Source organism: Lacerta agilis, chromosome 2, assembly GCF_009819535.1.
Source record: "Lacerta agilis isolate rLacAgi1 chromosome 2, rLacAgi1.pri, whole genome shotgun sequence".
Classification (NCBI taxonomy): domain Eukaryota; kingdom Metazoa; phylum Chordata; class Lepidosauria; order Squamata; family Lacertidae; genus Lacerta; species Lacerta agilis.
Genome location: NC_046313.1, coordinates 104,418,429 through 104,444,485, shown reverse-complemented (window position 1 = coordinate 104,444,485; position 26,057 = coordinate 104,418,429). Strand labels below are relative to the sequence as shown.

At 47.4% G+C, this 26,057-nt stretch overlaps 1 protein-coding gene across 1 annotated transcript; it reads left to right on the top strand.

Annotated features, from left to right (window-relative positions):
• The first annotated feature begins 6,518 nt into the window (after window positions 1-6,518).
• LOC117042362 (uncharacterized protein K02A2.6-like) lies at window positions 6,519-16,563 on the top strand. The gene is made up of 6 exons (XM_033141912.1): window positions 6,519-6,594; window positions 9,460-10,982; window positions 11,046-11,485; window positions 11,645-12,915; window positions 13,234-13,342; window positions 16,434-16,563. The coding sequence occupies exons 1-6, from the start codon at window positions 6,519-6,521 to the stop codon at window positions 16,561-16,563; spliced, it is 3,549 nt and encodes a 1,182-aa protein (XP_032997803.1).
• Window positions 16,564-26,057: the final 9,494 nt, after the last annotated feature.

Sequence of the window (26,057 nt, the reverse complement as noted above, 5' to 3'; positions counted from 1 at the left end):
GCAATGGAGAATCAGATCCGCTGATACATACTTTGCCGTTCAGTTTTGAATCTTGCTCATTTGCCACACCAGAGTGAGACAGAATGTTGGGAATGTGTGACAGAATACAGCAGAACCAGCCTTCTCTATGAGACCATTTGCAGAGCATAAGGGTCAATTGGGCCCAGGGCTTTTCCAGATTCTTCCTGAGCCCAGCTGTCATTCCTGCTTGCATGGCCTGTTGTATTGTCGCTCAAGTCAGTTTTCACCTAGTAGTTTGCACCCCTTCTATTCCACTAGTTAACAACAACAACAACAACAACAACAATTTTATTATTTATACCCCACCTATCTGGTGTTTTTCCAACAAAGGGCCAACCGAAGACATTGTTGCCTGAGGTGAACCAGAGAACGACTCCCTCTGGGACTTCTTGTTTGTTAAGGGTGAACTACCCTGTTCACCTTCAGATGAATGGCAGTATACAAATTTAATAATACTAATACTAATAATACGGTAATCATTCAACTTCCTGCTACATTTTCTTTAGTAAACCTTAAAAAGGCTATTGAAATGAACGGGTTGCAGATATCATCCCCCGCACAATTCCTTTTTGGCTTAATACCTTCTGCAACACACACACACACACACACACACACACACACACACACACACTTCCCCCCCCTCAGTTGGATGGTGCAGGGAGGTGTTTGGAGTGGCAAGCCCTGAGGGAGGGAACGAATGAGTAGATGGTGTGTGAGTGAGGGGCAGGGCCTCCATCGAGGTGCCTGGTGGGAAGGGAGGGGTCACTGAATGGGGTGCATATATCTGCATAGGAGATGGGGGCATTGTCGAGATAGGGATGGTTTTTAAGTGCGTTGATGGGCCAGATCATATCCCGATTTGCATCACCGGGGTGTTGGAGGGTATTCCATTTACATAACAAAAACTACCATAGAGATACTGACATTTTCAAAAGTAGGGGGTCCACGGTACTTAGCTAATTCAAAACCACAGGTGCAGAGGATTGCAACTATATAATCTGAGCCTAGGCATGTATACTGAGAAGAAAGTGCTACTGAGGTCATTAGGGTTGGGTTGCTGGTGGCAATGGCAGCTGCTGCTGCTCCTGGAGGGGCAGGAGGCTCCCTCTCTAAAGCAGGACCCCAAACTAGAGCTCAGGGAAGGCAGATCCTTCCTGCTGCCTGGCCCTGCTCCCCAGCACCCAAGTTCAGGAAGGTGGCAGCTGGGGATTAACGAAGAAGGGCAAGGAGGAGGAGCAGCAAATCTTGGCTGCTGCTCTTGCTCCAACGGCAGAGTGGGCAAGGGTTTCAGGAGTGAGCCAGCCCTCAGCCTGGAAGAGGGAGAGAAAAGGGGCACGACAGCCGGAGGGAGAGAAGTTGCAAAAAAAGGAGGCAGTGCAAGGCCACATTGCTGATGGGGAGGCTGTGTCACACAATAGCCCTTCGGCGAATAGTAAACACAGCAGTTGGCCTTGCCCTGCCCCTATAAGCTCACCCAGCCTACACTATAGACTGCGGCGGCACCAAAAAAACACCCTAGTGGTGGGATTTGCTGCTCCTGGGTCCTGCTCTGATCCGCTGCTTGAGGCAGTTTGCGCAGTCCACCTCATGGCAGGGCCGGCTCTGGGACCTCAGACTATTTGCACATGACTACCTGTGGTGGCCTGTTGTCTTTGTCCGTGGAGTTTTCTTGGCAGGGATACTGGAGTGGCTTGCCAGTTCCTGCTCCAAATGGATCACGTTTAGTCAAAACTCTCCGCTATGACCTGTACATCTTGCGTGGCCCTGCACGGTATAGCTCATAGCTTCTCTGAGTTATTGAAGCCCATTCCCCACTACAAGGCAGTGATTCATGAAGGTGGATTATCTATGTGCTGGATTAAGGAGAAAGCTAGAGAGTTCCAGAAAAATATCTACTTCTGCTTCATTGACTACACAAAAGCATTTGACTGTGTCGACCACAGCAAACTATGGCAAGTTCTTAAAGAAATGGGAGTGCCTGATCACCTCATCTGTCTCCTGAGAAATCTCTATGTGGGACAAGAAGCTGCAGTTAGAACTGGATATGGAACAACTGATTGGTTCAAAATTGGGAAAGCAGCATGGCAAGGCTGTATATTGTCTCCCTGCTTATTTAACTTACAGTATATGCAGAATTCATCATGTGAAAGGCTGGACTGGATGAATCCCTAGCCGGAATTAAGATTGCCGGAAGAAATATCAACAACCTCAGATATGCTGATGACACAACCTTGATGGCAGAAAGTGAGGAGGAATTAAAGAACCTTTTAATGAGGGTGAAAGAGGAGAGCACAAAATATGGCCTGAAGCTCAACATAAAAAACTAAGATCATGGCCACTGGTCCCATCACCTCCTGGCAAATAGAAGGGGAAGAAATGGAGGCAGTGAGACATTTTACTTTCTTGGGTTCCATGATCACTGCAGATGGTAACAGCAGTCACAAAATTAAAAGACACCTGCTTCTTGGGAGAAAAGCAACAACAAACTTAGACAACATCATAAAAAGCAGAGACATCACCTTGCCGACAAAGGTCCATATAGTTAAAGCTATGGTTTTCCCAGTTGTGATGTATGGAAGTGAGAGCTGGACCATCAAGAAGGCTGATTGCTGAAGAATTGATGCTTTTGAATTATGGTGCTGGAGGAGACTCTTGAGAGTCCCATAGACTGCAAGAAGATCAAACCTATCCATTCTGAATGAAATCAGCCCTGAGTGCTCACTGGAAGGACAGATCATGAAGCTGAGGCTCCAGTACTTTGGCCACCTCATGAGAAGAGAAGACTCCCTGGAAAAGACCCTGATGTTGGGAAAGATTGAGGGCACAAGTAGAAGGGGACGACAGAGGACAAGATGGTTGGACAGTGTTCTCGAAGCTACCAACATGAGTCTGACCAAACTACGGGAAGCAGTGGAAGACAGGAGTGCCTGGCATTCTCTGGTCCATGGGGTCACAAAGAGTCGGACACAACTAAAGGACTAAACAACAACCTGTGGTGGACAGGGGTAGAGGTATAAATTGGTGTTGCCACATACAGATACATACACACACACACACACACACACACACAAAAGAAGAACACTGCAAGTTCTCCTTACCTTTAAACTCTTTCTCAGTAAAACATCCCCCATTTGTAACTGTGCAGGTTTCTTCTGCAGGAGAGCACGGATGCCCTGGCTTCTTCATTATGCATTGTTGGCAAGTGATTTCATGTGCTGTGAAACACAGAATGTTTACTCTCTATGCAGATGATAGCGAATCCATCCATTAATAATGTGGCGGATCCGCTCCCGCTGACTGCTCCCAATTAAATATAGTGCACCCACCTCATGGTACACCAATTACACCAATTTCTACAATTTACCACAGATTTACCACAATTTACCACAATCAGTCGGGACGCTTCAGGTGGATAAATATTCAGGATTCCAGAATAGATGGTGAAATGCTGAACTCAGTTTTTGTCACTTAGATATTACAATTAAATACTTCCAACACTATACCGCTTCCTTCACAGCTTAAAGTTTTTGTTCATGAACAAGGGGCACTTTCCCTGAGTTACCCACTCTCTTAACAATCCAACACTTCAGGTATTATAAATGGTATAACAGACCCAGGGGACACCCTCACTCCTTGTTACTTGTTACTGACCTAGAAGAACTCTCCCCTCCTGGCTAGACAGACACCCAGGTAGCCTGAATTCCCACAAGATCTTCCTCTCCCAACTCAGACTCATCACTCCCAGCAAATGGTCTGGCTCTGCTGTCCATCACACAGATACACATGAGCTTTAGTGGAACGTTCGCTGTGGAACACTGTCTTTTTAAAAATTAAATCCATTGTGCTTAAATTAATGATGGAATCCATTGTGCTGGAATGGCATTGCAGCTGAGAGCCACTAGGATCACAGAACTGTGGCGTCGGAAGGGATCCTCATGGGTCATCTAAGACCATTGCTACCAACATGAATCTGACCAAACTGCGGGAGGCAGTGGAAGACAGGAGTGCCTAGCATTCACTGGTCCATGGGGTCACGAAGAGTCGGACACGACAAAACGACTAAACAACAACCACCACAACAAATAATGGTACATCGCCCTTGGCTCCGTTGGAGGGACGAGAAATTTAGAGGTATAAATGATCAATAAAATAAACGTACGTGTGTGCTGCACACAATTGTCTCTCTCCAAGTTACTATAATTGTCATTTACAATATGACCTCACACATCCTTCCTTTGTTTCCAGTTCAGAAAGCAGAGTGGGATTTGTCACTGTTGAATAAATTGAGAGTACAGGTAATCTGCACGCAAACCCTCCTCTTGCAGGTGGGACTTACCTCCTGGGTTGAGTCCAAATAAAACACAGGCTGCCAAAAGCCAAGTAAGAGCCACCCATGGCCCCCAAGACCCCGGGAAGACGCTGCACCCCATGGGATGGCTTTTTGGAACAAAGAGAGTGAAGTTGACTTCTTCTCTGGCTAGGTAAAGGAAGGAACACACTCACAGGTAGTGGCTCTAGAAGACTCTTCTGCTTGTGTGGCCTTCTGGAGTTGAAAGTTCTTGAGGGCGGAGTTGAAAGCCTCTGGCCAACTGCAGGGCTGCTGTTGCTGTTGCAGGGAACTGACCAGCAAACCCCATACGCACCTAGAGAAGGACTGAAGAGGTGGTCCTGGAGGTGTCGTGTTTTTCCCGTGTATAAGACGCCCCTGTGTATAAGAGGCCCCCTATTTGGGGGGACTACAATTTAAGAAATTGGGGGGAGATGGCCCTGAGTTCTTGAGCTTTTTTGGGGGGGGATGCTGAAAATCACTCACACCACTCACTAATGCTGAGAATCGCCGCCAGCAGCCAGCAGTCGCCTGTCCAATTGTCACAGCAGAAGCCAATGAAAAACAGCCCTTGCCACGGCCACTAATCACCCACCCAGTTGCCGTAGCAACCGCCAATCCTAAGCAGGCCTTGCTGCATACACCAATCACCCACCCAATCACCAGTGAAAAGCTGCTACTCGTGGCTGAAACAATTCGCCCGTCCCCCCTCTGCACTAGCCATGTATAAGACGACCCCTGATTTTTAACATTCTTTTTGAGTAAAAAAAACCACGTCTTTTACAAGGAAAAGTACGGTATTGAATTAATTTAATAGTTCACATCAATTAGCAACTGATGTGCCAAAAGCTGAAATGGAATGTTATTCTAGCATAAGCTAAAAGAACAGTGTGTCTTGACCCTTCTTCTTATCGTTCTGCTCTAGGCGCAAAACATTAAAAGGCAAAGGGTACATCCGCTATATCAAATGGAACAAAGTACATCTCCTTCTGCCCACTTCATGCTACCTTGGGACAAGGTAGTTCTTCCTCCAGGCTGATAATGACCTAAGTCTTACTGCATGTGTCTGGGGCTGTTCAAGACATGTCCCACTTCTGGGCTCCCCAAAGGCATCAGGTTGGCAAGTGTGGGTACAAAATGCTAAACTAGGTAGCCTTTTACCTGATCCACCAGGGCTCTTTTAATGTTATTAATAGGACTCTGCTAAGACCCCACAATCTCATACCCTCCAACATGTCCCAGCCAAAAACCTGCATGTACGTCTTCCGGACTGTGCTCCTGTGCAAGTCATGTGACCCGCAGGAGAGCACAGAGCACGTTTCCGGGTGTCACACTGTCACATGAGAGCATGGCCCTGCAAAACAGGATGTCCTGATTTAATTCGGACAGTGGAATAGTATGTGATTTGCCCTGTGACTCCCCTTCAAACTGTGGCCCTTGGATTGGGCCAGTTCACCCTGTGCTGCCCTGGTGGACACCATCCCCACCTGGATCTATGTCTCCAGCAGTTCAGGGGCAGATCTAAGTGTTTCTGGTGGGGTTTTAGAACCCTATTTAAACATAGTTTAAGTGCGTGGACCGGCACTTTGCAGCATTTGATCCATCGACTCACCACCTTGTATATAGACAAGACGGACTTTGTCGTTACTCGTGAGCAACCGCAATGTGGACCTGACAGTAATCCGGGAGTTATCAACGTTGCTCATGAGTAGTTCCCACTGAAACCCCATGATGAGTGACGAGGAAAGAGGCGTGAAAGCCAAGGTCACGGGGGTAGTCACAGGGGCAGCTGGTGGTGCTGGGGAGGCAGCCGACTTTCGGCAGGAGCTTGCAGAACTCCAGCAGAGGAATGCGGAGTTAGAAATACACATTAAGGAACTGGTGGGCAGGCTCGAGGAGCATCAGATGCGCGAAGGGGAAAGGACCGTCCCCATTGGGACAAAGGCACAGACTTTAGTGAGCAAGTTCAGTGGGGAACCCCCAAGAGTACCTGGGCTTTAAGACTGAGATTAATTATGCCCTGGAGCTATAGGAAAAAGAGTTTTCCAATGATTAGGAGTGGGTGGCTTTTACGGTGTCGCATCTAGAGGGTGGTGCCAGAGAATGGATGCGGCCACTAATAGCGGGAGGGAACCCGGCGCTAAAGGACCTGAGAGCATTCAACACCGCGATGGACGCGATGTTTACCAGCGAGGTGCAGTCTGATGTAATGAAGCAGGAGCTTCTAACGCACAGGGACTCTTACAGTGAGATCGTATTGGTCACGATTCGAGATGCTGGTTCATAAACTTGGTTGGGATCTGCTCTCGGAAACTATGCAGGCCCTGTTCATGCAAGGGTTAAACCCAAGCCTTGATCTGGCACGACAGCTTGTGGGAGAAAAGGGGCATGACAGCTTGTGGGAGAGAAGTTGTGAAAAGGAGGCAGTGCAAGGGCACATTGCTGATGGAGAGTCAGTGCCACACAACAGCCCTTTGGTTAGTGTCTGCAAATGTTATCCACTTTGGTCAAAAGGGGAAAAAGACACATTGTAGCTGTTTTTAGAATCTGCATGAGAGTGAATGGGAGAACAAAGTGCTTCATTTTATACTGAACTGCTTGGAATCCTAAATGCAGACTGAACCAGAGAGAACCCAAAGAGATTCAGAAAATATGGAGGAAAATATGGCGGTGGATGATGGATGGTGGCGGCGAGAAGAGTGTGTTTATTTCTGCTAAAACAAAACAAAGTAAACAATTCCTTCTAGTAGCACCTTAGAGACCAACTAAGTTTGTTCTTGGTATGAGCTTTTGTGTGCATGCACACTTCTTCAGATATCTTCAGTGTATCTGAAGAAGTGTGCATGCACACGAAAGCTCATACCAAGAACAAACTTAGTTGGTCTCTAAGGTGCTACTGGAAGGATTTTTTTTTTTTGAATATGGCAGACCAACACGGCTACCTACCTGTAACTGGAACTTTGTTTCTGCTAAGCGCCCAAGGGAAGTGTTTGTGAAGCTGCTCAAGAATACTGTGAGGTGGCACAAACTGTGATGCTGTATCTATAGGTGCGTTCAAAAACATGCATAGATAATTGCAATGGAATAATGTATATGAAGAAAGGCTCAGATGCACCCAAGGCTACAGTCCCTGTTGTAATGTTTGTGCAGGAACAGGCACACATGGAAAATCCGTTCAGATTCATGAAAGGTGATGAAATGAGGAAGAGCCTCAACTTTTCACCAGTCTGAACACGGTGTGCAATGGGAATTAAGGAATCACTGAAGCTGAGTGTATTTGCAAAGAGAGCAGCCAGCATTTAAAATCATGTTTATTTAGTTCTTCACAGGATTTATAGGTGGCACTACAACACAATCATCAGGGTGCTTTTACAATCTGAAATAAATATTAAGATTCTGACCATTTATACAGATAAATGTTTCCATAATATGCTCTGTGATTTGTCAATTATATCCTGTTATCTATTTTTTCATGAAACAAATTTCAAATCTAGCTCATACACATTAGAAGAAGGGATGCAATTTTTCATCTAGCGCAATCATATGCATGTATAATCAGAAGGAAATTCGACTGGGTTCCATGGTGCTTAGTCCACAAGAGGTATTGGTAGGATTTCAGCCTTATCCATTATGTTTGTCTTCACCCACACTCTACCATTTGTCGTTGCAATTGTTTTTGGTGCAGCAGCGTTTCTCATGTTCAATTTTATCTGCATGATTTATCCATTTGGTTTCACATCTGGAATCATCTGTATAACAGTCCTTGGTTATTTTCAGCAATCTGCCACCTGGGATTGTGGAGAGAAGAGGGCATATTTGTGTTACTTATGTGGTAATACCTGTCCTACTGAAAGGTTCACCTGATGTAAGACCCATCTCATATTTTTTTGTGTATAGTGCATTAGGAATGGACCACCCAGTGATTTCAGCAATGGAGAATCAGATCCGCTGATACATACTTTGCCATTCAGTTTTGAATCTTGCTCATTTGCCACACCAGAGTTGGGAATGTGTGACAGAATACAGCAGAACCAGCCTTCTCTATAAGACCATTTGCAGAGCATAAGGGTCAATTGGGCCCAGGGCTTTTTCAGATTCTTCCTGAGCCCAGCTGTCATTCCTGCTTGCATGGCCTGTTGTATTGTCGCTCAAGTCAGTTTACACCTAGTAGTTTGCACCCCTTCTATTCCACTTGTTAATAATAATAATAATAATAATAAACCTTAAAAAGGCTATTGAAATGAATGGGTTGGAGATATCATCCCCTGCACAATTCCCTTTCAGCTGAATACCTTCTGCAACACACACACACACACACACACACACACACACACACACACACTTTCCCCCTCAGTTGGATGGTGCAGGGAGGTGTTTGGAGTGGCAAGCCCCAAGGGAAGGAGGGAATGAGTAGATGGTGTGTGAGTGAGGGGCGGGGCCTCCATCGAGGTACCTGGTGGGAAGGGAGGGGTCACTGAGTGGGGTGCATATATCTGCACAGGAGATGGGGGCATTGTCAAGATAGGGATGCGTTGAGGGGCCAGACCATATCCCGATTTGCATCACCAGGATGTTGGAGGGTATTCCATTTACATAACAAAAACTACCATAGAGATACTGACATTTTCGAAAGTAGGGGGTCCACGGTATTTAGCTAATTCAAAACCACAGGTGTAGAGGATATAATCTGAGCCTAGGCATGTATACTGAGAAGAAAGTGCTACTGAGGTCATTAGGGTTGGGTTGCTGGTGGCAATGGCAGCTGCTGCTGCTCCTGGAGGGGCAGGAGGCTCCCCCTCTAAAGCAGGACCCCAAACTAGAGCTCAGGGAAGGCAGATCCTTCCTGGTGCCTGGCCCTGCTCCCCAGCACCCAAGTTGTTGTGTATGGGAACCAATAGGAGCTGTTCAACCACCTTACAGGGTCCGCCTCCTGGCGCGACCTAGCCAATTACAGACGAGCTTGGTGGGTGAACACTCCTATCGGAAACAAGTTAACTAACAGAGTTTAGCAGCAGCTAGTCAGTCTGGCTCGGGCAGGCTCACAGGCAAAATGGCTGTTCTTGAAGTCTAGTTCTGTTTTCAATAATAAAGGACTTTTGGAACCTACACAGCCCGTTCATCTTCTGGCGATTCCCCCGAGGATGTCCACCGAACCCTAGGCCAACCCGACCGCAACCGCCGCTCCCAAGCTGCGCGCAAGTCGAACCAGCATCAGTCCAACCCACACAGCACCTGTGCCAGTTGTGGAGAGAACCATGATCGTAAGACATGCAGGTTCCGTGACGTCACGTGTCGAGGCTGTGGCAAAGCCGGGCACATCATGCGTGTCTGCCGTTCCAAGAACGCAGGAATACGACCCAGACAACGCGTGCACGAGGCCCTCGAAGAGGTGGAGTTGCAGTCAATCTCTTCAGACAGGGTATATCAGTTTCCATCCCTGGGATCTAATAAGCTTAGGGTGCAAGTTAGAATCGAGGGAAAGCCGTGCAATATGGAGCTGGATACCGGCTCATCGTATTCCATAATATCGGACAAGACATTTAGAGAGCTTTTTCCCAAACGGCCCCCACCTCTCCGACCAGCCACTGTGGTGTTACGAGACTTCCAGAGAAATATAATTCAGCTAAGGGGTATGGGCACTTTCAAGGTTCAGTTTAAGAATCACATTAAGAAATTGGACCTCATCATAACTAAGGGGCCCTTTACCAGCCTTTTGGGTTTGGCGTGGTTTGGCCCGTTAGGCTTAAGCGTGTCAGGACTAAATCAAATTTCACCTGGTACAGGATTTGAGTCAATCTGCCAGGAGTTTCCATCAGTTTTTGACGGAACCTTAGGCCTTTACAAGGGACCCCCGATCTCCCTACAGATCAATCCCATGGTGCAACCCATTAGGGTCAAGGCTCGTAGAGTTCCGTTTGCGCTCAAACCCAAAATTGAGGAGGAACTGGACCGTTTAGTGGCACAGGGAGTTTTAGAGCCGGTTACATCGGGCTCATGGGAAACCCCAATTGTCACCCCGGTTAAACCTGATGGCTCAGTCCGCATTTGTGGTGACTACAAGTGCACCCTGAACCGGGCCCTGCAGGACCATGCCTACCCGGTTCCAATAGTGAGCCATGTATTGGCCAACCTGGCTGGGGCCAAGGTCTTCGGAAAGCTGGACTTGGCACAAGCGTACCAGCAGCTACCCGTGGATGAGGCCACAGCTGACGCCCAAACAATAGTTACCCATAAGGGCGCCTTCAGAGTTAAACGTCTGCAGTTTGGAATCAGCGTGGCTCCAGGAGTATTCCAGAGTCTAATGGACCATCTTCTTAAAGGCATCCCTGGAGTCACGCCGTTCTTCAACGATGTGTTGATCGCTGCGCCGTCGAGGGAGGACTTCGCCGCTAGCTTAAGGACAGTGCTACAACGCTTCCAGGCGGCAGGACTTAAGGTCAAACAGAAAAAGTGCCTATTGGGAGTGAACAGCGTGGACTTCTTGGGGTTCCGAGTGGATGCAGACGGCCTCCATCCAACCGAGGACAAGGTGCGTGCCATTTGTGATGCCCCCGCCCCTAAGAACAAGGCAGAATTGCAAGCTTTTTTGGGACTCCTCAATTTCTACCATGCGTTCCTGCCACACAAGGCGGCAGTGGCCGAGCCCTTGCACAGGCTTTTGGACAAAAAAGCATGTTGGGTGTGGGGCCCACGACAGGAAAAATCTTTCCAAGGGGTCAAAGAATTGCTTATCTCTAATTCGGTGTTGATGCATTTTGATGAAAATCTCCCAGTTGTGTTGGCGTGCGACGCTTCCCCGTACGGGGTGGGCGCGGTTCTGGGCCACCAACTATCGGACGGAAGAGAAGTCCCAGTGGCGTACTTCTCCCAAACCCTCACACCAGCAGAACGCAATTACTCCCAGATTGATAAGGAGGGTCTGGCAGTGGTTAAAGGAGTAAAAAAAATTCATGACTTCCTTTATGGCCGGCCCTTCACTATCGTGACGGACCATAAGCCTCTCTTGGGACTCCTTGCCCCCGATCGCCAGACGCCTCAGACGCTCTCCCCTCGGGTTCTGCGTTGGTCCATTTTCTTGGCCGGCTATCAATATTCCTTAGAGCACCGACCCGGAAAAGCCATGGGGCACGCTGATGCTCTCAGCCGCTTACCGCTGCCCGAGAATGGTCCAGATCCTGCTCCGGCTCACCAGATAATGCAACTGGAGGACTTACCTGACCAACCCCTACATGTGAAAGACGTGGCTGCTGCAACAGCGAAAGACAGGTTGTTGGCTCGTGTTGCAGAGTGGGTGGGGAGGGGTTGGCCTGAAAAGCCAGGACCGGAATTCTCAAGCTTCACAGCTCGCAAAGACGAGTTGTCGTCACACAGGGGGTGTATACTGTGGGGTAGCCGAGTCATAGTTCCCCCCTCACTTAGGAGAAAGGTCTTAGAAGGTTTGCACGTGTCCCATCCGGGAATAGTCCGGATGAAGGCACTGGCCCGGAGTTACATCTGGTGGCCGGGCATAGATGCCGAGATTGAAGGGTGGGTTAAACATTGTGAACCCTGCCAAGTGTCGCGGCCGGATCCCCCCAAGGCACCAGTTCAGTCCTGGGAATCCACACGGTCCCCATGGTCCAGGGTGCACATAGATTATGCAGGGCCCTTCCAGGGCCAACTGTTCCTCATCGTGGTGGATTCCCATTCCAAGTGGCTCGAGGTGACACCGACCTCCACCATGTCCAGTAGGGCGACTATAAACTCACTCAGGAAGTTATTTGCCACACACGGCTTGCCTGACACCCTGGTGAGTGACAATGGAACAGCTTTCACTTCAGCGGAATTCCAAGAGTTTGTGTCTAAGAATGGAATCCGCCACATCAGGTCAGCTCCCTTTCATCCAGCCACCAATGGCCAAGCAGAACGTATGGTTCGCACAACTAAAGATGCGCTCAGGCGTATAATACAGGGAGACTGGACCCTCCGTTTATCAGAGTTTTTGTTGGCTCAACATGTCACCCCAAGTGCAACCACTGGCCATAGCCCAGCTGAGTTGCTTATGGGAAGGAGGCTCACTACTCTCCTGGATTGCATACATCCCGACAGGGCCTTAGAGCAGCGACCACACACCATGGAGCGGAAAGCACCTAAGGGATTTGCCCCAGGGGATCCTGTATATGTTCGGAACTATGGGTTTGGACCAGGTTGGGTACCAGGCACCATTGAGCGTTGTACAGGGCCGGTTTCCTATGAGGTGAGGCTGGAGGGTGGACTGGTTTGGAAAAGACACCTCGACCAGATCAGACCCCGGTCATCTCCCGACCCAGTACGGCCAGCGGAACCACAGGGTAGTGCAACAGACGCAGCTGGTGACTTGGCAACGGGGACAAGTGGGGAAACGGAGGGTGTGCCGCCAACCGAGACACCTCAACAGTGCGATCCTGGGCCGGTGCCCACAGCAGCCCCGCAACCGGCAACACCTGCAGAGCCGCCTCGGTTGATGGCACCAATCAGCAAACAGGGACTTGGAGATGTTCCTCAGTCGCAGGTGCAGACCCCGGAACTGCGACGGTCCCAAAGAGAACGTAAACGTCCAACACACCTTAAAGATTTTATTTGTTCATAATGTTTGGAATTTGGGGGGAGGGGTGTTGTGTATGGGAACCAATAGGAGCTGTTCAACCACCTTACAGGGTCCGCCTCCTGGCGCGACCTAGCCAATTACAGACGAGCTTGGTGGGTGAACACTCCTATTGGAAACAAGTTAACTAACAGAGTTTAGCAGCAGCTAGTCAGTCTGGCTCGGGCAGGCTCACAGGCAAAATGGCTGTTCTTGAAGTCTAGTTCTGTTTTCAATAATAAAGGACTTTTGGAACCTACACAGCCTCTGCCTCTTGTTCCAGCTGAGTATGTAACACAAGTTCAGGAAGGTGGCAGCTGGGGATTAAAGAAGAAGGGCAAGGAGGAGGAGCAGCAGCAAATCTTGGCTGCTGCTCTTGCTCCAACGGCAGAGTGGGCAAGGGTTTCTGGAGTGAGCCAGCCCTCAGCCTGGAAGAGGGAGAGAAAAGGGGCACGACAGCCAGAGGGAGAGAAGTTGCAAAAAAAAGAGGAGGCAGTGCAAGGCCACATTGCTGATGGGGAGGCTGTGTCACACCATAGCCCTTCGGCGAATAGGAGACACAGCAGTTGGCTTTGCCCTGCCCCTGTAAGCTCCCCCAGCCTACGCTATAGATCGCAGCGGCACCAAAAACACCCTAGTGGTGGGATTTGCTGCTCCTGGGTCCTGCTCTGATCTGCTGCTTGAGGCAGTTTCCGCAGTCCACCTCATGGCAGGGCCGGCTCTGGGGCCTCAGACGATTTGCACATGACGACCTGTGGTGGACAGGGGCAGAGGTATAAATTGGTGTCACCACATACAGATACAGTGGTACCTCTGGTTACGTACTTCATTCGTTCTGGAGGCCCGTTCTTAAACTGAAACTGTTCTTAACCTGAAGCACCACTTTAGCTAATGGGGCCTCCCGCTGCCGTTGCACCGCCAGAGCACGATTTCTGTTCTTATCCTGAAGCAAAGTCCTTAACCTGAAGTGTTATTTCTGGGTTAGCGGAGTCTGTAATCTGAAGCGTCTGTTACCCAAGGTACCACTGTACACACACACACACACACAGAGAGAGAGAGAGAGAGAGAGAGAGAAAAGAAGCACGCTGTAAGTTCTCCTTACCTTTAAACTCTTTCTCAGTAAAGCATCCCCCATTTGTAACTGTGCAGGTTCCTTCTGCAGGAGAGCACGGCAGCCCTGGCTTCTCCATTATGCATTGTTGGCAGGTGATTCCATGTGCTGTGAAACAGAGAACTTTTACTCTCTGTGCAGACGGTAGCAAATCCATCCATTAATAATGTGGCGGATCCGCTCCCGCCAACTGCCCCCAATGAAATATTGTGCACCCACCTCATGGTACACCAATTACACAAATTTGTACAATTTACCACAGATTTACCACAATTTACCACAATCAGTCGGTACGCTTCAGGTAGATAGATATTCAGGATTCCAGAATAGATGGTGAAATGCTCAACTCAGTTTTTGTCACTTAGATATTACAGTTAAATACTTCCAACACTATACCGCTTCCTTCACAGCTTAATGCTTTTGTTCATGAACAAGGGGCACTTTCCCTGAGTTACCCACTCTCTTAACAATCCAACACTAGAGGTATTATAAATGGTATAAAAGACCCAGGGGACACCCTCACTCCTTGTTACTTGTTACTGACCTAGAAGAACTCTCCCCTCCTGGCTAGACAGACACCCAGGTAGCCTGAATTCCCACAAGATCTTCCTCTCCCAACTCAGACTCATCCCTCCCAGGACATACCTGTCTGTATACCTTCCCCAGACCCACAACCTGGTCTCTATCCAAGCTACGAGGCTCTGTCCTCTCCCTATGGGTTGTCTATCCTATCCCTCTTCTCAAATCCAGCCCTATCTCTCACCTTCATTCCAGCCCTATCTAACTCTCTCCCTCAGAATGTCAGGATTGATGGAACCCCCCCCCCAGTGCAGAATAGGTAGTTGTTTGTTGAAGACCTGCCAGCAGAGATGGAGGAAAGGGGGGGGAGGGAGACAATGGGAGGCAAACAATCTGAGAAACAAGCAGGCAGCCCGTGGGTGAAAGTACAGGTGATAGAGTGAGGGAATGCATGGGAAGTGACAGCTTGTCAGAGGAAGGAGGAGGGAAGGCTGTGAGCTTCCAAACCCGCAGGAGGGGAGGGCTCCAAGAAAGAGCGGGAAAAATAGCTTCACAAGAAAAGGTCGCACTTCCGTTTTTGCTGGAGAAGGAAGAAGAATGAAAGTGAAACTTCAGTCGAGTCATCATAACTGTGATGGAAGCTGCTCGGAGAGAGAGCTCCGAGCTGCTGTGTTTTGTTTGGCAATAAACCAACCCTTTTAATTAACCGGACTCATGTGTTATAAGCTGCCGCTCACACAGAAACTGCTCCTTTTATTCCTCCCTCCCCCAAAAGTGCTGTTCCTTCCCACTCTGTGGCTAGCTGACTCGGTAGTCCATCAGAGAGAAGCTTCAGCACTCTGGTGGGGTTTCATAGGGACTCTGGTCTGGCTCTGCTGTCCATCACACAGACATACATGGGCTTTAGTGGAACGTTCACTGTGGAAAACCGTCTTTAAAAAATTTAAATCCATTGTGCTTAAATTAATGATGGAATCCATTGTGCTGGAATGGCATTGCAGCTGAGAGCCACTAGGATCACAGAACTGTGGCGTCGGAAGGGATCCTCATGGGTCATCTAAGACCACTGATACAACTGGCTCAGTTTTGTCTTCACTGACCGACTCTTCACACACTTTCACAGACCTATCTTTTACTAACTGAGGTTAAAGGTAAAGGGACCCCTGACCATCAGGTCCAGTCGTGTCCGACTCTGGGGTTGCGGCGCTCATCTCGCTCTATAGGCCGAAGGAGCCGGCGTTTGTCCGCAGACAGCTTCCGGGTCATGTGGCCAGCATGACTAAGCCGCTTCTGGCGAACCAGGGCAGCGCACGGAAACGCCGTTTACCTTCCCGCAGGAGCGGTCCCTATTTATCTACTTGCACTTTGACGTGCTTTCGAACTGCTAGGTGGGCAGAAGCTGGGACCAAGCAACGGGAGCTCAACCCGTGGCAGGGATTCGAACCGCCGACCTTCTGATCAGCAAGCCCTAGGCTCTGTGGTTTAACCCACAGCGCCACCTGGGTCCCTAACTGAGGTTAGGTTACAGGTATTTGTGACAGTGAGTTTCATACATATATATTGCATAATGTGTTCACTGTTGTTAGTTTTCATTCACGATGTGCATCCCGTGTTTTGTGCCCTTGGCTCCCCGGGGGGGGGGACACAAGAAATTTAGAGGCATAAATAATCAATAAAATAAACGTACGTGTGTGCTGCACACATTTCTCTCTCTCCAAGTTACTATAATTATCATTTACAATATAACCTCACACATCCTTCCTTTGTTTCCAGTTCAGAAAGCAGAGTGGGATTTGTCACTGTTGAAGGAATTGAGAGTACAGGTAATCTGCACGCAAACCTTCCTCTTGCAGGTGGGACTTACCTCCTGGGCTGAGCCCAAAGAAAACACAGGCTGCCAAAAGCCAAGTAAGAGCCACCCATGGCCTCCAGGACCGCGAGAAGATGCTGCACCCCATGGGATGGATTTCTGGAACAGAGTGAAGTTGACTTCTTTTCTGGCCCTTCCGGTGTGGGGGGGGCAGGTTCAGGTAGGGCTCCTCTCAGAGCAGAAGTTGCACTCAGCAAGAGGCTAGGCAAAAGAAGGAACACACTCACAGGTAGTGGCTCTAGAAGACTCTTCTGTTTGTGTAGCCTTCAGGAGTTGAAAGTTCTTGAGGGCGGAGTTGAAAGCCTCTGGCCAACTGCAGGGCTGCTGTTGCTGTTGCAGGGAACTGACCAGCAAACCCCGTAGGTGCCTAGAGAAGGACTGAAGAGGTGGTCCTGGAGGTACTGTATTTTACAGTGTATAACATACCCCTGTGTATAAGACACCCCCTATTTTTGGGGACTACAATTTAGGAAATTGGGGGGAGATGGCCCGGAGTAGTAGAGCTTTTTTGGGGTGGGGGGAGAACTGGGCAAAGTTGTTGAGCTCTTTTTGTGGGGATGCTGAAAATCACTCACACCACTCACTAACGCCAAAAATCGAAAATCACACACATCACCAAAGCAAACAAATGTCTGCCTGCTCGCCGCCAGCAATCGCCTGCCCCCCTCTGCATTATCTGTGTATAAGATGACCCCCAATTTTTAACATTCTTTTTGAATAAAAACCCCCACGTCTTTTACACAGAAAAGTACGGCACTGAATTTATTTAATTGTTCACATCAATCAGCAACTGATGTGCCCAAAGCAGAAATGGAATGTTATTCTAGCATAAGCTAAAAGAACAGTGTGTCTTCACCCTTATCTTTATCGTTCTGCTCCAGGCAGAAAACATTAAAAGGCAAAGGGTACATCCGCTATATCAAAAGGAACAAAGTACATCTCCTTCTGCCCACTTCATGCTACCTTGGGACAAGGTAGTTCTTCCTCCAGGCTGATAATGACCTAAGTCTTACTGCATGTGTCTGGAGCTGTTCAGCACATTTCCCACTTCTGGCTCCCCAAAGGCATCTGGTTGGCCAGTGTGATTACAAACTGATGAACTAGGTAGCCTTTTACCTGATCCACCAGGGCTCTTTTAATGTTATTAATAGGACTGTGCTAAGACCCCACAATCTCATACCCTCCAACATGTCCCAGCCAAAAACCTGCATGTACGTCTTCCGGACTGTGCTCCTGTGCAAGTCATGTGACCCGCAGGAGAGCACAGAGCCAAAAAATGCGCATGAGAGCATGGCCCCGCAAAACAGGATGTCCTGATTTAATAGTATGAGATTTGCCCTGTGGATTTCTAAATGGCATAAATGCCATTTATAGAGAACAAAAAGCAAAAATTATAATAAATAATGTGATATTGGAAGAAATTAGAATTGAAAAAGGAACGAGACAAGGGTGCCCTATCTCCCCTCTTCTTTTTATAACAGTCCTGGAGGTCCTTTTGAACATGATTAGAACTGACAAACAGATAAAAGGAATAAGGGTGGGAGAGAAAGAATATAAATTGAGAGCCTTTGCCGATGATTTGGTTTTATCCCTACAAGAACTGGAAAACAGTGTACCCAAAGCATTAGAGTTAATTGACATGTTTGGACAAGTAGCAGGATTTAAGTTGAACAAAGCCAAAACTAAAGTGTTGACAAAAAATATGACGCCAATGCAGGCACAGAAATTGCAAGATCAAACTGGATTGAACTTTGTTTAAAAGGTAAAATATCTAGGGGTGAATCTGACACCGAAAAATCTAAACCTGTTCAAGGACAATTACGAAAAATTATGGAATGAGATAAAAAGAGACTTAGAGATATGGACTAAAGTTATCTTTGATGGGCAGAATAGCAGCCATAAAAATGAATGTATTACCAAAGATGCTGTTTTTATTCCAAGTACTTCCCATTATAGATAAGTTGGATTGTTTCAGGAGATGGCAAAAGGACTTATCCAAATTTATCTGGCAGGGGAAGAAACCTAGAATAAAATATAAGATTTTGACAGACTCTAAGGAAAGAGGTGGATTCTCTCTGCCAGATTTAAGAATTTACTTTGAAGCGGCAGCCTTTTGCTGGTTAAAAGATTGGTTTAAGTTAGAAAACACGGATGTGTTGGACTTGGAGGGTCACGATAATGTTTTCGGATGGCATGCATATCTTTGGTATGATAAAGTCAAAGCCCACAAAGCTTTCAAAAACCATATTATTAGGAATGCCTTGTATCAGGTTTGGATCTGGAATAAAGACTTATTAGAGAGAAAGACTCCTAGATGGTTATCACCAGTGGAGGCCGAGGCCTATAAGAGACCTAACATGCCTGCAAAATGGCTGAAATATGCTGATATACTGCAACAAGAAGGCCAGAGTTTTAAGTTGAAATGTTATGAACAATTGAAAGAGGAGGTCTCTGACTGGTTGCAGTATTACCAGATAAATGAAGTCTTTAAGTTGGACAGGAAATATGGCTTTCAATTAGAGAAATCCAAGTTGGAAACAGAACTAATTGAACCGAACTCTAAAAACCTTTCCAGAATGTATAATTTGTTGCTAGAGTGGCATACAAAAGACAAAATGGTTAAATCTGTAATGTTTGATTGGGCAAGAGATGTGGGGCATAATATTATGTTGGAAGATTGGGAGAGGTTGTGGAGGGAAGGTATTAAATTTACTGCATGTAATGTATTAAGAGAGAATATTATGAAAATGATATACAGATGGTATTTGACACCAGTGAAATTAGCTAAGATGTATCATGGATTGAGCAATGAATGTTGGAAGTGTAAAAAAGTAGAAGGTACCTTCTATCATATGTGGTGGACGTGCCCAAAGGTAAAGGTCTTCTGGGAGAAAATCTACAATGAACTTAAAAAAGTGTTGAAAACCACTTTTACTAAGAAACCAGAGGCCTTTCTGCTGGGCATAACCAACCATGAGATACCCAAAAAAGATAGAACATTTTTTTATGTATGCCACAACAGCTGCTAGGATTTTGATTGCTAAAAACTGGAAAGGCGAAGAGCTCCCGACAGTAGAAGATTGGCAGATGAAGTTAATTGAATACATGGAACTCGCAGAACTGACTGCGAAACTCCGAGACCAGAGGGAGGAGAAGGTGCAAGAAGAATGGAAGAAATTCAAAGAATATTTGAAACAACGTGAAAAGTTGGATATCTGAAGTGAAATCGACGAACCCAATAGGCGATAGCTGTACAATGTTAGGTTAAAATAGTATATAAGAAGTTAAGATTGTGATTTCTTTTTATGCTTTATATTATGGTTATGAATAAATTGATAGAGATAAGATGTTAGATTAGGATTAAGAATAATTGTAAAATAAGAGTTAAAGTAGTTACAAAGTTACTACAGTAAATTTGAACTGAACGCAGAAGAGAGGACGTGAGGAAGTCCCCTAAGTAAGATTTGAAATAGGGTTATAATAATTAAATTGGTGTGTTCCTGTGGTAGGTGGGTTGTTAGGTAATGTATTTGTTTCTTTTGTTTCTTTTTTGTATTTTGTAGTTCGTATGTATTTTTTGTAGTATGTATGTTTTTGCTTTGTTTGCTTTGTGTTGAAATACCAATAAATTTCTTATTAAAAAAAAGAGATTTGCCTTGTGACCCACCCCCCTCAAACTGTGGCCCTTGGATTGGGCCAGTTCACCCTGTGCTGCCCTGGTGGACACCATCCCCACCTGGATCTATGTCTCCAGCAGTTCAGGGGCAGATCTAAGTGTTTCTTGTGGGGTTTTAGAACCCTATTTAAACATACAGTTTAAGTGGGTGGACTGGCACTGTGCAGCATTTGATCCTCCGGTTCACCAGCTGGGAAGGCAGGATCCTGCACATTGCTGTTCCTTCCCAAGGCCTGGATCCCACTGAATAGACCTGATCTTTCTCAGGATTTGGGCCTCAGCTGAATCTGGTAATTAACCTTTGCTAATATACTTGACATGGATGTGCTCTGTGAAGCAGCCTGCTCCAGGCTAGAGAGACTACAGGCAAAGTCACATGGATGATGGAACAACAAAACAGAACAACACGACAAACTGGCTATAAATATAAAACCAAATTTACTAGAATAATAGATAGGATAGAAATGGGCTAGTAACCATTCAAATCACAAACGTACTATGGTGCCAAGTGCAAATACTGAAAAATACAACTATATCTAAACAGATTGGATTAATGAATCATTCAAATAGTAGTGTGAGTCCAAACACAGAATGATAACCCCCTGCCGCCACAACGGGTGAGGGTAGCACATAGGAGAATGGAGAAAAGTTCAAAAGCCGCTGTTGTGGCCGAACTAGATGAAATGTTCTTCAATGGGTCTTGAGTTGGAAACACAAAACCGTGTACATGGATAAATCATGGAAAGGAGAATCAAAGCCACCACCCTGTTAGGAATAGCGTAGGTGGGCGGAAGAAGACCTGTTTTCGCTACATGCTTCATCAGTCCAAAGAACCAATCATATAAAACAGTTTACTCAGCATAGAGAAGATATTCACAGGCTTTTCACCACTCTGAACATGGTGTGCAATGGGAATTAAGGAGTCACTGAAGCTGAGTGTATTTGCAAAGAGAGCAGCCAGCATTGAAAATCATGTTTATGTCTTCACAGGATTTATAGGTGGCGCTACAACACAATCATCAGGGTGCTTTTACAATCTGAAATGAATATTAAGTTTCTGACCATTTGTACTGATAAATGTTTTCAATAATATGCTCTGTGATTTGTCAATTATATTCTATTATCTATCTATTTTTTATTAGAAACAAATTTCAAATCTAGCTGATACACATTAGAAGGGATGCAATTTTTCATCTAGCGCAATCATATGCATGTTTAATCAGAAGGAAATTCTACTGAGTTCCAAAAGAGGTGTTGGTAGGATTTCAGCCTTAACCCCGTTATGTTTGTCCTCACCCACACTCTACAGTGTTTTGTTGCAATAGTCTTCGTCGGTACAGCAGCGTACCTCGTGCTCAATTTCATCTTCGCGAGTTGTCCATCTGGTTTCACATCTGGAACCATCTATATAACAGTCCTTGATTCTTTTCAGCAATTTGCCATCTGTGATTGTGGAGAGAAGAGGGCATTTTTGTGTTACTTATTAGGTATTTCTTAATACCTGTGCTACTGGCAAGATCACCTGGTGTAAGACCAAGCTCATTTTTGTGTGTATAGTGCATTTGGGTTGGACCACCCAGTGATTTCAGCAATGGAGAATCAGATCCACTGATACATAGTTTGCCGTTCAATTTTGAATCTTGCAAAGTGGTCGTATCTGAATATGACAGAATGTTGGAAGCGTGTAACGGAATACTGCAGAACCAGCCCTCTCTATAAGACCATTTGCAGAGGATAAGGGTCATAAAATCATAGAATCATAGAGTTGGAAGAGACCACAAGGGCCATCCAGTCCAACCCCTGCCAAGCAGGAAACACCATCAAAGCATTCCTGACAGATGGCTGTCAAGCCTCTGCTTAAAGACCTCCAAAGAAGGAGACTCCACCACACTCCTTGGCAGCAAATTCCACTCTTGTTGAACAGCTCTTACTGTCCGGAAGTTCTTCCTAATGTTTAGGTGGAATCTTCTTTCTTGTAGTTTGAATCCATTGCTCCATGTCCGCTTCTCTGGAGCAGCAGAAAATAACCTTTCTCCCTCCTCTATATGACATCCTTTTATATATTTGAACATGGCTATCATATCACCCCTTAATCTTCTCTTCTCCGGGCTAAACATACCCAGCTCCCTAAGCTGTTCCTCATAAGGCATCGTTTCCAGGCCTTTGATCATATTGGTTGCCCTCCTCTGGACACGTTCCAGCTTGTCAGTATCCTTCTTGAACTGTGGTGCCCAGAACTGGACACAGTACTCCAGGTGAGGTCTGACCAGAGCAGAATACAGTGGTACTATTACTTCCCTTGATCTAGATGCTATATTCCTATTGATGCATAGGCTTTTTTAGCTGCTGCATCACACCATTGACTCATGTCAAGTTGATGGTCTACCAAGACTCTTTGATCCTTTTGACATGTACTGCTCTCAAGCCAGATGTCACCCATCCTGTATCTGTGCCTTTCATATTTTTTTTGCCCAAGTGTAGTACTTTACATTTCTCCCTGTTAAAATTCATCTTGTTTGCTTTGGCCCAGTTGTCTAATCTGTTAAGGTCATTTTGAAGTGTGATCCTGTCCTCTGGGGTATTAGCCACCCCTCCCAATTTGGTGTCATCTGCAAACTTGATCAGGATGCCCTCAAGCCCATCATCCAAGTCATTGATTAAGATGTTGCATAAGACTGGGTCCAAGACAGAACCCTGTGGCACCCCACTAGTCACTTCTCTCCAGGATGAAGAGGAGCCATTGATGAGCACCCTTTGGGTTCAGTCAGTCAGCCAGTTACAAATCCACTGAATGGTAGCATGGTCTAGCACACATTTTACCAGCTTCTTTAAAAGATTATCATGGGGCACCTTGTCAAAGGCCTTGCTGAAATCAAGATAGGCTACATCCACAGCGTCCCCTTCATCTACCAGGCTTGTAATTCTGTCAAAAAATGAGATCAGATTAGCCTGAGATGAATTATTTTTCAGAAACCCATGCTGACTTTTAGTGATCACAGCATTCCTTTCTAGGTGCTCACAAACCGTTTGCTTAATGATCTGCTCTAGAATCTTTCCTAGTATTGATGTCAGGCTGACTGGGCGGTAATTGTTTGGGTCCTCTCTTTCCCCCTTTTTGAAAACAGGGACAACATTTGCCCTCCAGTCTGCTGGGACTTCGCCTGTTCTCCAGGAATTCTCAAAGATTACTGCCAGTGGTTCTGAAATCACCTCTGCCAGTTCTTTTAATACTCTTGGATGTAGTTCATCTGGCCCTGGAGACCTGAATACATCTAAACTAGCCAAGAATTCTTTTACTACCTCCTTACTTATTCTGGGCTGTGTTTCACCTGCTGAATCATCTGCTCCATATTCTTCAGGTCGGGCATTGTTTTCTTTTTTGGAGAAGACTGAGGCAAAGAAGGCATTGAGGAGTTCTGCCCTTTCTCTGTCCCCTGTTTGCATTTCACCATCTTCTCCTCTAAGTGAACAGGGGCCAGGGTTTTTTTCTGGAGTCTCAATATGGATTAAGAAATAGTGGGATGAGCCCAGCTGTCATTATTTGTCTAAACTGCATAGACAAACTTAGGGAGAACTGTTAAACCAGGAATGGGAGCCTATGGCCCTCCAGAGGGATATTTACCCTATCAAATACTCACCCCTCCACTGGCCCAAAGATGATTTACTAGCGAGGAGTTGTCACCCCCCTATTGGGGAGGCTAACATGAAGCTTGGGATCCCCACTATTGAAGGGCTAGGGAGGTATGGCGGTGGGGCTAGCTATCACTACGGGAGAAGGGCTTTGAGATGCAATAATGCTCGAACCCCTTCCAATCTACGCCCCACCCCAAAGGACAAGGGTAGGGTGAGCAGGGATTATCCACCTCCGTCATTGGTGCTGTGCAATGCCAGGTCAATTGGCAATAAAACCGCCACCATGCGTGACTTCTTTGTCTCACTGGGGGTTGACCTGGCTTGCGTGATGGAGACCTGGGTGCGGGAAGGTGAAGTAGTCTCCCTACATGAGATAGCACCCTCAGGTTTTTCCGTCCTCCACCTATCACGGACTGTGGGTCGGGGGGGGGGGAGGAGTAGCATTGTTAATCCAGGAGGGTTGCTCTTTCAGAGCTCTGCCAGTACCGGCGATCTCCGGTATTGAATGTGTTGGTCTTGTGTGGGGTTCCAAGGAGAGCTTGGCTGTCTGGCTGGTGTACCGACCACCCAGCGCACCAGCAGCCACCCTGTCAGACCTGTTGGAGGTGGTGGCGGGCTGGGCCTTGGAGTTCTCAAACCTACTGGTCTTGGGAGACTTCAACGTCCATGCCGATGACACTCCCCCCTCACAAGCTCTGGACCTAGTGACCTCCATGGCAACACTAGGGCTCTCCCAGTTTGTTTTGGGCCCCACACACCAAGCAGGCCACACACTGGATTTGATCTTTGGTGCTGGCATAGATGTGATCATGCTCCCCTCTGTGGAAGTGCCATGGTCTGATCACTACGCTCTGAGAGCCGAGATTGACTTTCCACTCCTCCCCTGCTCGGGTGGCGAGCCTATTTTGGCTTGCCTGCGAAGGCTGATGGATCCAAATAGATTCCGTCAGGCTTTGCGGGACCCTGCCCCCCCCCTGGCGACTCATTAGATGACCTTGTCGAAGACTGGAATAACCGACTCTTGACGGCCATTGATGAGATTGCACCTAAGCGCCCTCTGCAACCCCGCCGAAACCGGACCCCTTGGTTTACTGAGGAGCTCCGGAAAATGAAGCGGGAGCTCAGGCGGCTAGAGCGAGTATGGCGGTGTGCTCGCAACGGAGCCTCAAGAACATCTTATAGGATGCTTATGAAAACCTATGAGATGGCAATGAAGGCGACAAAGAAGTCTTACTTCTCAGCTTCCATTGCATCCGCTAGCCCTCGCCCAGCACAACTCTTTAGAATAATTAGGTCTTTAACAACCCTAGAGGAACAACCAAATTTAAATACAAATTCGACTCATAGCTGTGAGGCATTTGCGAGCTTTTTTGCGGAGAAAGTCTTGCTGCTCCGTCGTGACCTCCCTGCCAATTTGGATACAGTAATGGAACTGGAGGCCCCTCGACTGTCCTCAGGTCCAGTATTGGACCACTTTGATCGGATACTCCCTGCCAATGTAGACAGATTCCTCCGAGCTGGAAGGCCCACCACTTGCCCCCTTGACCCGTGCCCGTCTTGGCTGATTAGAGCGTGTCCACATGAGGTATGGGCCCCCTGGGTGAGATCATCAATTTGTCCCTTGGCACGGGGACTTTCCCACAGGAATTGAAGGAGGCAGTGGTGCGTCCGCTCTTAAAGAAAACATCCTTAGATCCTTTAGATCTATCCAATTACCGCCCAGTTTCGAATCTTCCATACCTGGGTAAGGAAGGAATTAAGAGAGCGGTTGCTGAACAGCTTAGCGGATTTCTGGATCCATTTCAGTCCGGCTTCAGCCCTGGTTATGGGACCGAGACAGCTTTGGTTGCGCTAACAGACGATCTCCGTAGACAGCTTGATCGAGGCGGTTCGGGCCTGCTGATTCTTTTAGATTTGTCAGCAGCCTCCGATATGGTCGACCACGATCTTTTGGATCACCGCCTTGCCGTCCTCTCCCCTGCCTGCCTGCCTCCTCGCTCCAGGGAGCTGGGTGATCCGATGCGGTGGCCAGCCTGGGGCGCGCAATCTGGCCTGGTGGCTAGGACAGGAAGTATGCTCTGGCCTGGTGGCCAGGCCGGTGGGGGGCACGCTCCGCCATGGTGGCCAGGCTGGGGGGTGTTCAATCTGGCCTGGTGGCCAGGCCAGGGGGTGCGCTCTGGCCCGGCGGCCACATTGGGGGGCACACTCCGGCGTGGCCGCGATCGGGCCTGGCCAGGATTTTGTCACCCCCCCAGGGATGGCACCCGGGGCACGCCACCCCCACCTTGCTCCGCCTCT